Source organism: Phyllopteryx taeniolatus, chromosome 4 (genome assembly GCF_024500385.1).
Source record: "Phyllopteryx taeniolatus isolate TA_2022b chromosome 4, UOR_Ptae_1.2, whole genome shotgun sequence".
NCBI classification, from domain to species: Eukaryota; Metazoa; Chordata; class Actinopteri; order Syngnathiformes; family Syngnathidae; genus Phyllopteryx; species Phyllopteryx taeniolatus.
The window spans coordinates 9,266,392-9,281,046 of record NC_084505.1 but is presented as its reverse complement, the minus strand read 5'-3'; the positions used below and the strand labels follow the sequence as shown (position 1 = coordinate 9,281,046).

General features: G+C 39.3%; 1 protein-coding gene across 2 annotated transcripts; it reads left to right on the top strand.

Annotated features, from left to right (window-relative positions):
• Positions 1-788: 788 nt before the first annotated feature.
• nol11 (nucleolar protein 11) lies at positions 789-13,906 on the top strand. Of its 2 annotated transcripts, XM_061772367.1 has the most exons (18): positions 790-983; positions 3,299-3,412; positions 3,524-3,580; positions 3,695-3,843; positions 5,734-5,791; positions 5,986-6,127; positions 7,092-7,298; positions 9,433-9,509; positions 9,925-10,048; positions 10,799-10,890; positions 11,118-11,183; positions 11,661-11,845; positions 12,153-12,278; positions 12,396-12,617; positions 12,758-12,836; positions 13,052-13,144; positions 13,453-13,560; positions 13,754-13,906. In XM_061772367.1, exons 1-18 carry the CDS (start codon positions 837-839, stop codon positions 13,865-13,867), a joined length of 2,160 nt encoding a protein of 719 aa, XP_061628351.1. In that variant the 5' UTR covers positions 790-836; the 3' UTR covers positions 13,868-13,906. The 2 variants fall into 2 exon arrangements, with proteins under 2 accessions (XP_061628352.1, XP_061628351.1); XM_061772368.1 differs by lacking the exon at positions 11,118-11,183 and having other exon boundaries at positions 789-983.
• The last annotated feature ends 749 nt before the right edge of the window (positions 13,907-14,655 follow it).

The following is a 14,655-nucleotide window of genomic DNA, read 5'->3' as shown; positions in this document are numbered from 1 at the left end:
GGGATTGAACCGCGGGCCTCATAACTGTGAGGCTGACGCTCTAACCAGTCGGTCACCGTGCCATATATATGCCACATATATAAATATATAAATATATATATATATATATATATGTTTGTTTGTATGTGCCCTGCGATTGGCTGGCAACCAGTTCAGGGTGTGCCCCGCCTCCTGCCCGATGGAGGCTGGGATGGGCTCCAGCACGCCCGCGACCCTAGTGAGGAGAAGCGGCTCAGAAAATGGATGGATGGATATATATGTGGAACGGTGGACGACTGATTAGCACATATGCCTCACAGTTCTGAGGACCAGGGTTCAAATCCCGGCTCCGCCTGTGCCGAGTTTGCATGTTCTCCCAGTGCTTGCGTGGGTTTTCTCCGGGCGCTTCGGTTTCCTCCCACGTCCCCAAAACATGCATGTAGGTTGATTGGAGACTCTAACTTGCCCTTAGGTGTGAAGGTGTCCGCAAATGGTTGTTTGTTTATATGTGCCCTGCGATGGGCTGGCGACCAGTTCAGGGTTTACCCCGCCTCTCGCCCGAAGATAGCTGGGATAGGATCCAGCACGCCCGCAACCCTTGTGAGGATAAAGCGGTACAAAAATATGGATGGATGGATAGATATTTTTCTGTGTGTGTGGTTTTTTTCACAAATGTTATGTATTGATAGCGCACGCTTGAGCATTGATAAAAAGTAAACCTCTTGTCGTATATCTACCAAGACAGTGCGTTAGCATGGCTGCTACAGCGCGTTGTCGTATCCATCCTAATAACCCCATTGCGCGTCTTCGCGTCGTCTCGCGAGATCGACCAAAGTCTCGTCTCTCTTTGGTTCAGCATGGCCGCGCTGTATGAAGGATACACGTTGTGTGGACTCATTCCATCCCAGAATCTGACAAATTCCAGCATTCAGGGCGTCGAAGTGGAGAGGGATAACGACCATGTCATCGTCACAGACTCATTCAGATCTGTTACTCTTTACAAGGTAACTTTTAACTTGTTCGTGGAGGATCTAGCAAGTCGTGCTAGCTAGTTAGCCGGATAGTGAGACTTAAAACTACTCGTGTTGGCATCCGTGGTTCTTTTCTGCACGATTGACAAGCAACTACAGTAAACGAAATGCATCAAGTAGATTCCGCGTTAATTATTTTATGTGCGACAGCAGATGGTCTTGTAGTGTGGAACCATTGATATCCTTTATTTAACCTGCTTAAAAAAAAACATCATTCAAATTTAAAAACATTTTCCAAGACAACAGCACAGTAGACTAGCCAAATATTGTACTAAATTAAGAGGATTGTTACTTTACAATAATATGGCTCAAGTAAAAAGTAGTCCTCCAAATAATTACTTAAGCGTAAGAAAATACTCCGTGGAAAAAAAAGTACTGATAAACTCGTGATTTATTTTTTAAATCAGAGCATGAACGTCAAATAAAACATGAATGTGCAAATTCAGATATTGCTGAACAATAGCAGTTAATCTAAAACAATAAACTAAATATTTATAATATAAAATCTTTGTAAAATAACAAATGAAGACAAATTCAGATCCAACAAATGATCTTATACTATTTTATTTCTACTTGTTAAATTGCACAATACTGTAGGCAGTACAGGAACAAGGCTGCAGTGGATATCAATCAAATGCCGGGGTTTGTGTTGAAAAAGAATTTTGATTAAGATAAATTATTTTAAAACGTCACAGTGGACGACGATCAGTCTCACAGTTCTCAGGACCGGGGTTAAAATCTGCCTGTGTGGCGTTTGCATGCTCTCCCCATGCCTGCATGAGTTTTCTCTGGGCACTCCGGTTTACTCCCACATCTCAAAAACTTGCGCGATAGGTTGACTGAAGACTCTAAATTGACCCTAGGCGTGAATGTGAGTGCGAATGGTTGTTTGTTTATATGTGCCCTGCGATGGACTGGCGACCAGTTCAGGGTGTACCCCGCATCTTGCCCGAAGATAGCTGGAAAAGGCTCCAGCACCCCCGCCATCCTTGTGAGGATAAGCGGTACAGAAAAATTTATGGATATTTAAAAACCTTTTCCACCTTTAATGTGATGTAGAATTTGTACAACTCAAATTATTTATTTGTGTATCTTTTGGAGAGGGGAGGTGAGAATAAACAACTGAAATAAACTTGAATGTGATTGAGTTGGACTTGACGTTTAACTTGCTGCCTTCTTGGCCAGGTCACCATTGCAAGAGAGATGTTCTGTTTTAACTGGTCTTTTACCTTGTTAAATAAAGTTTAAATAAAATGAATAAAAAACAAATCTTGTTACACAAGGATGCACTCCCTCTTACAACTGGCATGTGGCTGTGTTCAGAAGTAACAGATCACATTCAAACTCATGTTCAGTGGGAGTCCACACACACCTGCCACCATTTCAGTTTTTAAGTGAAAAAAACAACACCACCACATGCATTGGGCCTTATAGAAATATTATTTGCTTTATCCACTAAAATGACTGTATGAAGAAGCTGTTTGCTGTCCAGACTTATTGATAAAGTGTGTGTGTGTGTATGTGAGAGAGAAAACACATACCCCAGAAAATGCATGTTGTACAGTAAATGGATGTTGACCATAAATATGGGTTAATGTTGCCATATGCACAGCCAAAACAACAGCAAAAACATCTGCAAATTACCGCAAGGTGTTTTCTCAAGTGGGCTGAAATATCCACATTTGGGCAGTGACAAGACTACGCTGCATGTTAAAGCTGTTGTTTTTCGTAATCTGTACGGTAAACACGAGTCGCGCGGGCTGTCACAACTCACTTTGATTGACCCAAGAAGCCCAATAGAAGACTTTGTATCCGGACATGTGACTGTCTTGTTTTGTTTGTTTGGTGAACTTGAGTCAAACATCACTGTGGTAATTAGAGTGGATTGGAGCAATGGTGCCCAATGCTGAAGTCGAAAATAAAAGTCTAAAAATAGATCGTGCACGCAATTATTGATAAATGAAAGTAGCACTGAGTGGCATGTAGGTTATTGTGACGGAATAAAAGTACAATTTCTTCCTAATATAAATATTCGAGTATAAGTAAAACGTATGCTTCATTAAAACTACCCTGACAAGTACAATTTATCCAAAATGGTACTTGAGTAAATGTAACAGTGTAAATGTCGCGCTTTACTACGCACTTCTGGTTTTAAAAGAATAGTTTACAAATTTTTTACAAAGCAGCAGTTTATTATTTTTTTTAGAGAGTCAGTACTGTTGTACATACTGTATCTGTAAAGGGCATTGTCACTGACATTTGTGTGAATATTTTTGTGTTTGTGTCAGGTGTCAGACCAGAAGCCACTGGGAAGCTGGACTATGAAACAAGGCAACTGTTTGACCTGTCCAGCAGTCTACAACATACACACTAAAGAATATGTGACAGTAACAGACAACAAGGTAAACACATTTATTGTTGCTCTCACACATACACACAACACTTAATGTATTTGAGGGCATGTAGAAACAGGGTAGACCATAATATTATATTTAACATCGTATGTTTTTCAGGTGATCAGAATCTGGAAGGAAGATGATGTTCTCTTAGATAAGACATTCAAAGCGACTGTAAGTGTGATATTAGCCTCTTTGCTTTCCTAAAAAATGTCAGTTTTTATAGATATATAAATATCTTGACTTATTTACAGTTTTTAAGTCATTAAATGTATTCTGACTGTGCAGGTGTCATCGGACATTTCGAGGGTCCACTGTGTTGCTGGAGGAGATCCTGTGGTCTTGTTTCAGAGAGGAGCTGTGAGACTTCTTGATTCTCTTCTCTCAGCTCCCCAGCAAACTGTCGAGGAAGTCCTGGCTCCAGATGAGACCATTAGGTAACGTGCCATGCCAATTTGGCATTGCATATCAAATAATCTGCCTTTGCAAAGATCGTGATACACTTTTAAGGCCTCTTTATACTCCCGCGCGGCCAACAACACCTGCATTGCATCACATGACCGACGAATTGGCAAGCGAGGCCCCTCTGCGTAGCTTGATCCGCACACGGCAAAAATTCTTGCTGCGTGTAGAACGCCGTGGAGACCATTTCTCGTGATTGCTCCGTTTTAGTCACATGCTGTGATGACGTACTCAGCGTGCCCCTTGGTTTTACATACCATCTACGCTGCCGCATTCTTAATCGATTTTGCAGCATAATTAAACGTATTATCTGGTCATCTAGGTCCATTTGTTCGAGCAGACACTGTTCCACGGTCGCCATTGTTGTTGCTTTGTCCTTGTTACTGAAAGGAAAGTTAAAAACGGCTACCGGAAATGGCCCATAAAATGCAGAGGAAACTCCACTCTGTGGTGTCCTAGCCAATACCAGCTGTAGCGACACCCCCGACTTGGAGGTAAACTGCAGTACATTTTCAAAATTGCGCTCGTGGGTTGCGGTCGAGTATAAAGGCAAACACGGGAGGTTATGAGAAAGGTGTACACTTTCATTCTAATATGCCACTGCCACCTAGAGGTTATGAAAAAGGTGTAGCCTACACTTTCATTCCAATATGACAGGCGTATGTATGACTGCATACATGTACACTTGTGCTCCTAAGTTTACATACCCTGGCAGAATTTGTGAAATATTTTTTTTAAATACGAATGACTGAACAACAACCATCATTAATTTCTTTATGGTTATGTTTTGTTTAATGAGAATGCTTTTCTGAAATGCTTGACAGTTTAATTTGAATCTCATTCAAATTAAATGTGTTTTGCCTGATCCTTCATGTTTTCTTTAAAGAATTGTACTCATCTTACAAATTCTGCCTGGGTAGTCAAACATATGAGCATAACTGTTTGTTTTCTCATTTACTAAATAAAAGTAGTGCTGTGAATTTGACAAGAAGAGCAAGTAAATAAAAAAAGTATTACGTGTACAAATAAAGTGCTTAACTTTAGAATAATTATTTGAAAAAACGAACAAAATACAGGTAATACCTCTTCTTTTGAGCATATGGGTAGAAGCAAAATCCATCCGTCCATTTTCTGTACCACTTATCCTTACTAGCGTCATGGGCGTGCTGGAGCCTATCGCAGCTATCTTCAGGCGAGCAGCGGGGTACACCCTGAACTGGTCGCCAGCCATTCGCAGTAGAAGCAAAATCATGTATTGTAAAAAGGTATTTTACAAAGGTAGAAGGGTTTTCCAGAATTTTTAGGTCAACTTTGGGGGGGGGGGTATTATACATGGGTGCGCATTATACACGTGAAATTATGGTATTCTGTTTTTATTTACATTTTACGCATTGTCCCAACTTCATTGGAAATGGGGTTTGTATTATCCTTGACTTTTGATATCAAAACTAGTTATCCATCAATTTGCTGTATATAAATATGTAATAATATGATGAGACGATTAAACATTTTTATGGTTTCTCTGTCATAACGGCCCTCTGAGGGATACCGTAACTACAATATGGCCCTCAACAAAAATGAGTTCTGCACAACTGCAAACTACAACCACAATATTAAACATATTGTAAATTCTGACAAATTTAGTCAAAACTGAATGTTAATGTAATTCATATGACAATTTTTGATACAGCTCATTAGATCGGGTGCATGTATATAAAATATTGTAGCTGGTAAATGTAATTATAGTTTTATTAATCATGATACTACAATTAACAACAGATCCACACAGTAAATATTGCTTCAAATATACAGTATATTTTAAGATCCAATTGACTTTTGTTGTAGTTAATTATTTTTGTTTTCAGGTGGAGCACCAACATAGTGGCAGAAACCCAGCAGTTTGTCGTCTTCACAACAGAGAAGGTATCAGATTTATTTTACGGTGTCTTTATCTTTTCTAGTTCTAATTTATTAAGATGCACCTGTACTAGTCCAGCACATATTTTTGAATAAGTATATTGGTTTTGCTGTAGTTACCTTTCTTTTTATTTTGTAATTGCTGCTGGTATTCCTTACTTCCTTATTAGGCTGTACTAAAGTTTAGTGCCTTTCTCTAGAAGGGGGAACATTTCCTCTACCTGCAGAAACTGAAGCCAAACACACTGCAGAGGTACCGGCTGGAGCGAGAAGATTCTGGACTCTCCCCTCTCAGCTTGTCTGCGTCCTACAGGGATAAACTTATCCATCTGCTTCACCTCTGTAAGCCTCCATTTTTCTGTTTAGTATCTCTCTCTTAGTATCTAGTTTCATGGATTTTAATGTTAAGTTCACATTATCCTTCCATTTTCTGTATCGCTTATCCTCTTTATAATAAAAAAAACAAAAAACAGTAAGTCAAGACAAAGGAGGATTAATGCAGAGACTGCTAAAGCCCGGTACATGCCTAACAATCGGGACTGTTTTTGTCCCGATTTTGCCCCCTCCCGACCAAGGATGTCTAATATCAGACCATTTTATGTTTTATAAGATTATCCTTAGGTCTGAGGTGTGTTAGGAGTGGATTTGTCCAACTAATAGGACCCGAAATGGGTCGGCGCCGACTATCTTAAAAATTAAACGTTCGATATTTCCGACCAAAACTCTTCGTGTGTGGGCAAAGCCGACTACTGTTGAGTCATGAATCTGTGATCTGTGACGTGGAACGCATTGTGGCCAATTAAAGAAGCACCCTAGACTGATGAAGAAACTCAGAAGTGCCGGTTTTGGTGTATGAAAGTGGGTTCCCCAGATGACAAGAAGTATTTTCCAAAGCAAGTCCTTGTTTGACGACATTGCCATTTTACAAAGGTCATGCCTCCCACGACCTTTGGAAACACTCAGGAAACATCGGTTTATATCTGGAAGTGTTTCTTCTTCTTTGGCTTTATTAGATCACGTATGATCACACATGATTTATGCCTCGGATGACTTGTTTCCAGAACAGTTTAATATTCAATATTTTTGATTGGTGTTAAGTGTTGAATTTATCGGAGAAAAACACATGCAATATATATTTAATCTGTATGTATAGGGTCTGTCGCAGAGAAAATTTTAAAAATCGCAATAAAATTCCCCCAAAAAACTTGTGTACCAGGCCTTAGTGTGTTGTTGGTAAACATTGCCCAGGTATGAAGAAGACAGTGGATTAAATTCCTCTACACCTTGTCATTTCTCTGTCATGCAGACCCTAATGGACATGTGTACCAGAGTGTGATCTCTGTGTGGGGCCAGGGTGCCGATGAGGGGTCTCAAACCCTTTTACTGCCCCGTAACCTGCTATTGGCTCTTTCTGTTGACGAGGGCCAGCTGGAAGCAGCTTCTGCCCTCCTCCTAGATGAAGCCCATATTGCTGTTGTTGGCGTTCCGCACCCCTCAGCTGGAGCTGGTAAAGGTACATAACATTATCTCCCTGAAGATAATTAAAATGTCTCCTCCATTTTTTGCCTTTAGTCAAGTCTGACCATGTCATACATGGAAATCAGTCGCCTTTTGGCGAAATGTGCCGTTTTGTACTCAATATAGGCCAGACAGGTTTGCATGTCTGCCATGTGGCTGGTTAAGGTGTTCGCTTGTGCAATAAGTTCTAAGTTACAAATTTACTTAGACATACTCAGTGGCGGAGCTAGACTTTTATCCTTGGGGTGGCCAGGGGGTGGCCAAGGCTATTTCAGGGGGTCACAGACTATGACAATTAGTTTGTTTCTCGACCAATGAATTTCAATCCGAGTCTCTAAATGTTTAAATGTACATACTAAACACACAGAAGATGAGGTTTGTGTGCATAAATTCAAGTTTATTAACGTTTACAACACAGTGTACACACAGACACAACTTCTTCAGTAATACAAACGCCTTTATGCAGTGTTGCAAACATGAAAACAGTTATATATATATATATATATATATATATATATATATGAAATAAAAAGGCACACTTCTTATGAAGTAAATATAAAGGCAGACTTCTTTTTTGTAGTTGGAAAAAGGCAGACTTCTTGAATCAAATAATAAAATAAGACAGACAAAATAAATAAAAAGGCAGAATTTACAGGTAGTCTACACCTTTTTTAAACAAGATAGATTGGTGTTAGTGGCAAAATTTCAGAAATCAAAATACAAAGGCATAATTAACTTGAATTACAGTATTTATGCTTTTTAAACAAGTTACATTTGTGAAGCTCATTAACAGCACTTTTGTGATGCCCTCAACTCCTGTGGTTTTTGTTGAAAGCACTCCACTGGTTTGTCTTAAGCTAGTTTTTTAAGCTAGCCTGTTGTGCATTACATTATCCATGAAATAAGATGCTGCATAGAAGAGATAAAATGCAACAGCAATACTTTTGACACTAGCGGTGTCAGTTTTAAAGGTTTTAAACAAACATCAGTATGCCAACAGTTTCGAGATAACAAAGGGCAAAACTTGAAGGATAATCCCCCAGCGTCCTTCACGTTATATTTCATTTAAGTCAACAGAGCATGAAACTGCTTGCTGGCCGATTGTCTGCTAGTTTCATTCCTCTAAAATCATTGGAGAAACGCGTAAATATATGCAACAACCCGAATTAAACGCGTTCATGTGGGGTGGTTGTTGGAAGCTGACACTGGTCATGTGTAGACGCCATGAGATATAACTTGTCCATGTGCCCGTGTTTGTGTGTGCCAGCGGGCGAGAGAGACTGGCACACTCCACTGACTGCTTATTGAAACACTGCATGCGCTGGGTGATAAGTTTTCGTTTTTACCGCCATGAGATGTAACTTAATGTTAACTTTAGCTCGATACCCGTGGCTGCTAGCAAAACGATCTCCTATCTGAACACAAAGGTGATTTTAAACAGTGACTCATTAGGACACCACCGTAAAACTTACTTTAGGATAAGGTCGTGACGTAGACTGGTTCTGGGGCAAATCCTCTTCTTCTGTGGCGATTCTTCTTCTTTTCCTAATAAATGTGGATTACAACTCTCTGTGGTACATAGCGCCAACTACTGTACAGGATGGACTTAGCAGTCAAAAGGCGTCTCTGATTTCAAAATGCAAACAGCTCCTTTCGACGAGACGTGTGGTGCCATGATATGTCAATCATCTGGGGGGGGGGCACCTGCGGGGTACAATCAGATTACAGGGGGATTCAGTGCTACCCCGGCCTCCCCTCTGGCTCCGCCCCTGGCCATACTGCAATCCTTAGTGGGCCCGGTATTATTACTCTTACCAAACGTTCTGGACAACTTTTTTTCCGGCTTTGTTGAGTACTGTACGTCGGATGAATTTGGTGAAGAAAAAGTATACATTCATTTTAATTTACATAGGAGAGTACGCACCAAAAACAAATAGAGGTTTTCCTTGGAAGCTCTTCTAACTGTAAAATTAGGCATATTTTCTTCCATTTTAATCCCTTTTGTCCATAGTATATTGAGAACTGGACAGATCTAACCTGATTTAGCATCATTTTTACTTCTGAACATACTAAGGAATTTGTGAGTAAAGTGTCTTGTGTTGGGTTCAATGTTATCTTTGCTTTTTCAGACTTTCTCTGCATCTGGAATATCAATTTCCAGACACTTCAGGCAGGGAAAGAAATTGCGGGTAAAATCTTCGGACAGGTAGGTACACAACGCATGCATTTTTTTATTTGGTGAGCTGAATGTTTAATTTATTTATTAAAAGGTGGGCGGTGACTTTGGCTTTCCAAGTTTAGCAAAGGTAGCAGCATGCACCATGCTGCATGGCCGAGGTGTCGATGCGCTAGTTAAAGTTTGAAGTTGGCCAGCAATGACCTCGTTAGTCAGCATTTGGACCATAGGCCAATGTTCCCTGTCCTTCCAGCTGCGGAGTGCTGATGGAGGACTGTATGACTTTGGTAGAGCATCACGTCTGCTCTCCACTGTGACAGGGATCGCAGTCCCTCCTCACAACTTTGTAGCAGTTTGCAAGCTTATTATTCTTATTATAAGTGGTTATTATACCGCTTATTATTCTTGTTATTGTCATTAAGTTACCTTTCTCTTGTACTTTTAGCTATGGTGTTATTCCAACAAGTTATTCATTCCACATGGCAAAACCCTGTCTGTTATTCCATACGGATGCACCAAATCTTCACTCGCCTCCGCTTTGGGCAAGCTGAAGCAGTCCAAGACTGAAGGTGAGCTAAAACATTAAACTGCACAAGATAAATGACAACAACCTTGATGTCCAAGTGTGTAGATTCCACATTTTGTTTATGAAACATGTACATACTCCACAGACGATTTTGTTCACTTTTAATGAGGAAAACTTACATGTGCGATGTGACTGTTATTTGGAACTGTGTATAGTTCCCTCTGCTTTGGATAAAGCTCCAGTGGCAGCAAAAGAAAAGAAAAAAAAAACATCCACAGTGTCATAACTTTTATATTATATATTTTTTATAGCGCCTTTTCAAGGGACATGGGTAAACTTAACCCGATTAAATGTGTGTATTCTTTGAGTATTGCATTAAAATAGTGGATGACATACATGTCAAACTCGAGGCTCGGGGGCAGATCCGGGTTGCCACATCATTTAATGTGGTCCACGAAAGCAAATCTTGTGTGTCAACTTTGTTTCTTGCTAAAATACCAAAATTGTTTGAGATTTTGTATTTTTTTTTGTCACCAGTCCTCCTTTTAAAATAAATAGTTGAATAGTTTTCATTAGCTTCTGATTTCAAAACTAGTTATTCATCAATTTGTTGTGTATTTGTGATGATATGAGGCGATTATACATTTATATGGGTTCACAGTCTTGAAGGGTCTCTGAGGGAAACCATAACTACGATGTGGCCTGCCCCAAAAATGAGTTTGACACCCCGGTGACTGGAATCCCTGAACTGATTGGTCACTCAGTTAAATGTGTTTTCATTTAAATTTGACAGAATCCAGACCGCTAGTGTCAGTGCCTTCTTGGAACAACATCTTACATGAAGAGAAAACTCAGCCCTCAAGAACAATGGAGACCAGGAAGTTGGTTTGTAAATTATGATTACTTTCTAAAGATAATTCCAATTGACAGGCTGTTAGTTTGCTAGAAATCCCAAATCCTTAAAAAATGATGGTACAGATTGGCTGACAGACTGGTATATTGTGAACCGGGCTGAGTGTACAATTTTGTCGCGTTAGTCTTGTATGCCACCTGTAGAGTTTTGTGGCTTCATTATGCATAGGTGATCCTGAATTAGTCTTCTATCTTCCCAGAGAAGTGCACGTAAGAGCCAGATGTCCCCCAGTTTAACAGTTGAGCAAGTTCTGGAGCTCATTAAGGTAATAGTTTTTATTATAATCCACTGAGATAGATTTGGATATTTAGTTGTTTGTTTTAGTTGTTTTTGGAACAGGTTTCTAACTGTACTGTTTTTGGCAAAGGGTTGAAAGGTTGATAAATGTTATAGTGTAATGTAGTCCACAACTGTAGGTTAATTGAAGACTCTAAATTGCCTGTAGGTATGAATGTGAGTGTGGATGGTTGTTTGTTTCTATGTGCCCTGCGATTGGCTGGCGACCAGTTCAGGATGTACCCCGCCTCTCGCCCGAATATAGCTGGGATAGACTCCAACACGCTCGTGAGGATAAGCAGTACAGAAAATGCATGGATGGATAGTTTACAACTTCCCCACTTAATAGATCAGCTACACTTTTATTTCATACTTTGGTAATGGCATATGTTATGGTTGCCTACCACCATGCTGTATGGTACAATTCTGAGATGAAATAATACCTCATTTATTTTTTGTATTTTAGACAGCATCAGTAGAGGAAGTACAGAAAGAAGTGGAAGGCCTCTTTTCCAGAGCAGATACCGAGGACCTGAATCAGTCAGTAGGACAGCTGGCATCGTCGCTGGTTTCCCGCAGCTTGGCTGATACCGCCTTCTATTCGCCAACCACGCTGGCACAGCTAGTACATACCCAGTCTCTCTGTCACAGGTTAGTAGAAGCTGGTTGTGATTTTTGTTGGTGTTTTTCTCTTGGAAGGACTTTGGATGTATTCTTTATTGTTCTTGCACATCAAATTTGCACTTCAATAAAGTTTTGACGTAATCTGATCTGGGACTAAATGTTCGGGATTATTTAGATTTCGTACATATGTTCAATTTCTTTGACTCAGCATTGTTACAGGCATCGTTAAGTCATTAATTTAATTAAAATCTAAATCTACTTTTGTTGTCATCGCCACAGAAAATTTTTGTGTAATCATGACAAACAAACAACATTGATTGGAATCCCTTTTCAGCGTGTGCCCTGACCTTGTGCAACTGGCCCTGGAAAAGAAGGATTACTTCCTGTGTCAGATGTGCTTACAGTTCTTCCCTGACATCCCTGAAGCTGTCACATGCACCTGCCTGAAGGCCTTCATTAGGTAGAATTCCGACACAGAAAGCAAATTTAAAAATGAAAAAAAAATTATCATTTGCAAAAATGTTTTGCTTTTAAAATACTGTAACATAAAATGTATGTATTAAACATTCTCTCACAGTATGCCAGACAACGATGCAGAGAAAGTGAACCTGGAGCCTGACAGCGTCTCCTTTATGGAAACTCTGACCTCCAGGGAACATGGTCAGGTTGGCTTGCAGAATGGTTTTAACTCCACCTCTTCGGAGGACCACTCAGACGTTACAATGACAAAAGCAGACGAAGAGAATAAAACGCCACCGGAACAAAGCTGTCCAGTGGGCTTACAAAAGGCTGTTTTACTGTATCCTTTACCTGGCGCGCACGTACACGCATGAACTATTCAGGTGGTGATGTCAATGAAAGTACATTATATCAGTGTATAGTCTTAAGAAATTATACATGGTGTAAAAATGGTTTTGAATCTTGACCGGTACTGTGAAGGAATGAGATCCTGCAGACGGCGTACAGCGATGACCTTCTTCTCCCACATTTGAAAGACCTTTCATCCCAACACGTTATTGTAAGTTTGTTAGTTGCGCTATATTTTCTCATTCTGGGACTGTAGGAATGTATTTTTATATTGTGCACACACTGTTGGTCCAACCTAGTCCTCTGGTTTTGTATTCTATTCTGCCAGTTTTACATTATAGTGTTGTGTAATTATATGCAAATCGAGCATTGCTGCATCAGGTGTATTTTTCAGTTAATAATGAATCTTCTTCTCATCCTATCAAGCTTTTCCTCCAGTATCTGCACTTCCTCTACTTAAAATATAATCAAGAAACTTTTCCTCAGAGCCATGGCTATCGATCACCCAGTCTGACGCAGGTCTGTAACAATAATTAGAATGAATTGTGTGAATTAATTGAAATATGATGTAAAACAGTTGCTGAAATGTAACGACCAAATGTCATGGTGATAAACTGACAACACACGAGCAATATATATTGTGTTGTTTCACATGCAAATGAAAAAGTCATTAATTTGACTTGTTTTATTCATTGCTAGTGTTACCGGTTGCATCTTAAGAGTGCAAATACTGTTTTTATACCACAATAGCTGTAAACAAATGTAGGTTATGACATTCTAGTTATGAAATTATTCAATTGGATGTTTTTTTACCCCTTCCCTTTTAGATTATGGATTGGGTTTGCTTGTTGTTGGATGCTCATTTTACAGTTCTAGTCATGACTCCAGAGGCCAAAGGCCTGCTGCTAAACCTCCACACCTATATTAAGTCTCAGGTACGTCCTGCTTATCCCCATCAGTTGAAGCATTATGGTTTTAGAAGTGTGAATCAAATATTTTAATTAAAAAAAACATGAGATTGCAAACATAAAAACTATTTTTAAAAAACAACTTTCCTCTTTATTAAGAGTATCAAAGTGACAATTTAAATGGGATTGTGTATAACACTATGACCTCGTGTATCCACAGGTGAGACTATTTTCTGAACTTGGAAAAGTTGAGGGAAGTCTTCAAGAGCTCCAACACATGAAGATAAAACAAGATATGGGACAGTATTCTATTGAGGTTATAGAACTTTTTTAAGTTTCTGTGGAATGCTTTTAAATAAAACTTTGAACATCATATCTCCTTCTACATTTTCACCTGGAGTGGATTTAATCCTATGTCCAAAAGCTAGCCACCAGAACTCAAGATATATTAAGTTTCAATGCATTAAAAAGAGGTATAATGCATTTAAATTTTAATGTTATGATGTTGAAACCTTGACCATTCTGTTTTTATGGGTTTAATGCCTCATTTACTTATAGGCATTGCCTACCCTGCATGTGAAGAGTAAAAAAGAAAGCAAAAAAAAAGTAATAAATGTCCATGATTTAATCATGCAAACTCACTGCAACTTGCACAATCCTTCACAAAAGAACAAAAAGCATAAACAGCACTTCAAAGCTAACAAATGGTGGGCAATGAATGCAAAACTCCCAGACAGCTTCTCATCTTTTTTTTACCGAAAAGCATTTGATCCAAACTGTACCGGAGGTGACAGTTATTCCAGCTTGTGCTAACTGTGCCGGCTACAACACTGTATGTGGAAAGATCATTATCGCCATTAAAAAGACTCAAAAGATTCATTTGGAGTAGGACTGAACAAGGAAGCATTTCTTTACTGGCAATAATCTATTTAAAATGGATGGAGAGACTTTTAAAGATTTTGAAGAAAAGGAAGGCTTTTACAGTAAAGCAACCGACAGTTGTTCAGAGGGAGGGCACATGGGCTGACTTCATTTGCAAGACAATAAAACCTTTTTAATTTGGCCTAAACTTGGAAACAATTCAAAATTCAACTTCAAAATTTTAAACTTCAATATTTTTCA

Coding starts and splice junctions, on each gene's coding strand:
- nol11 (XM_061772367.1), top strand. CDS start 837: ATGGCCGCGCTGTATGAAGGATACACGTTGTGTGGACTCATTCCATCC. Junction 6,128..7,091: donor TATCCATCTGCTTCACCTCT/GTAAGCCTCCAT, acceptor TCTGTCATGCAG/ACCCTAATGGACATGTGTAC. Junction 9,510..9,924: donor CGGGTAAAATCTTCGGACAG/GTAGGTACACAA, acceptor TTGTACTTTTAG/CTATGGTGTTATTCCAACAA.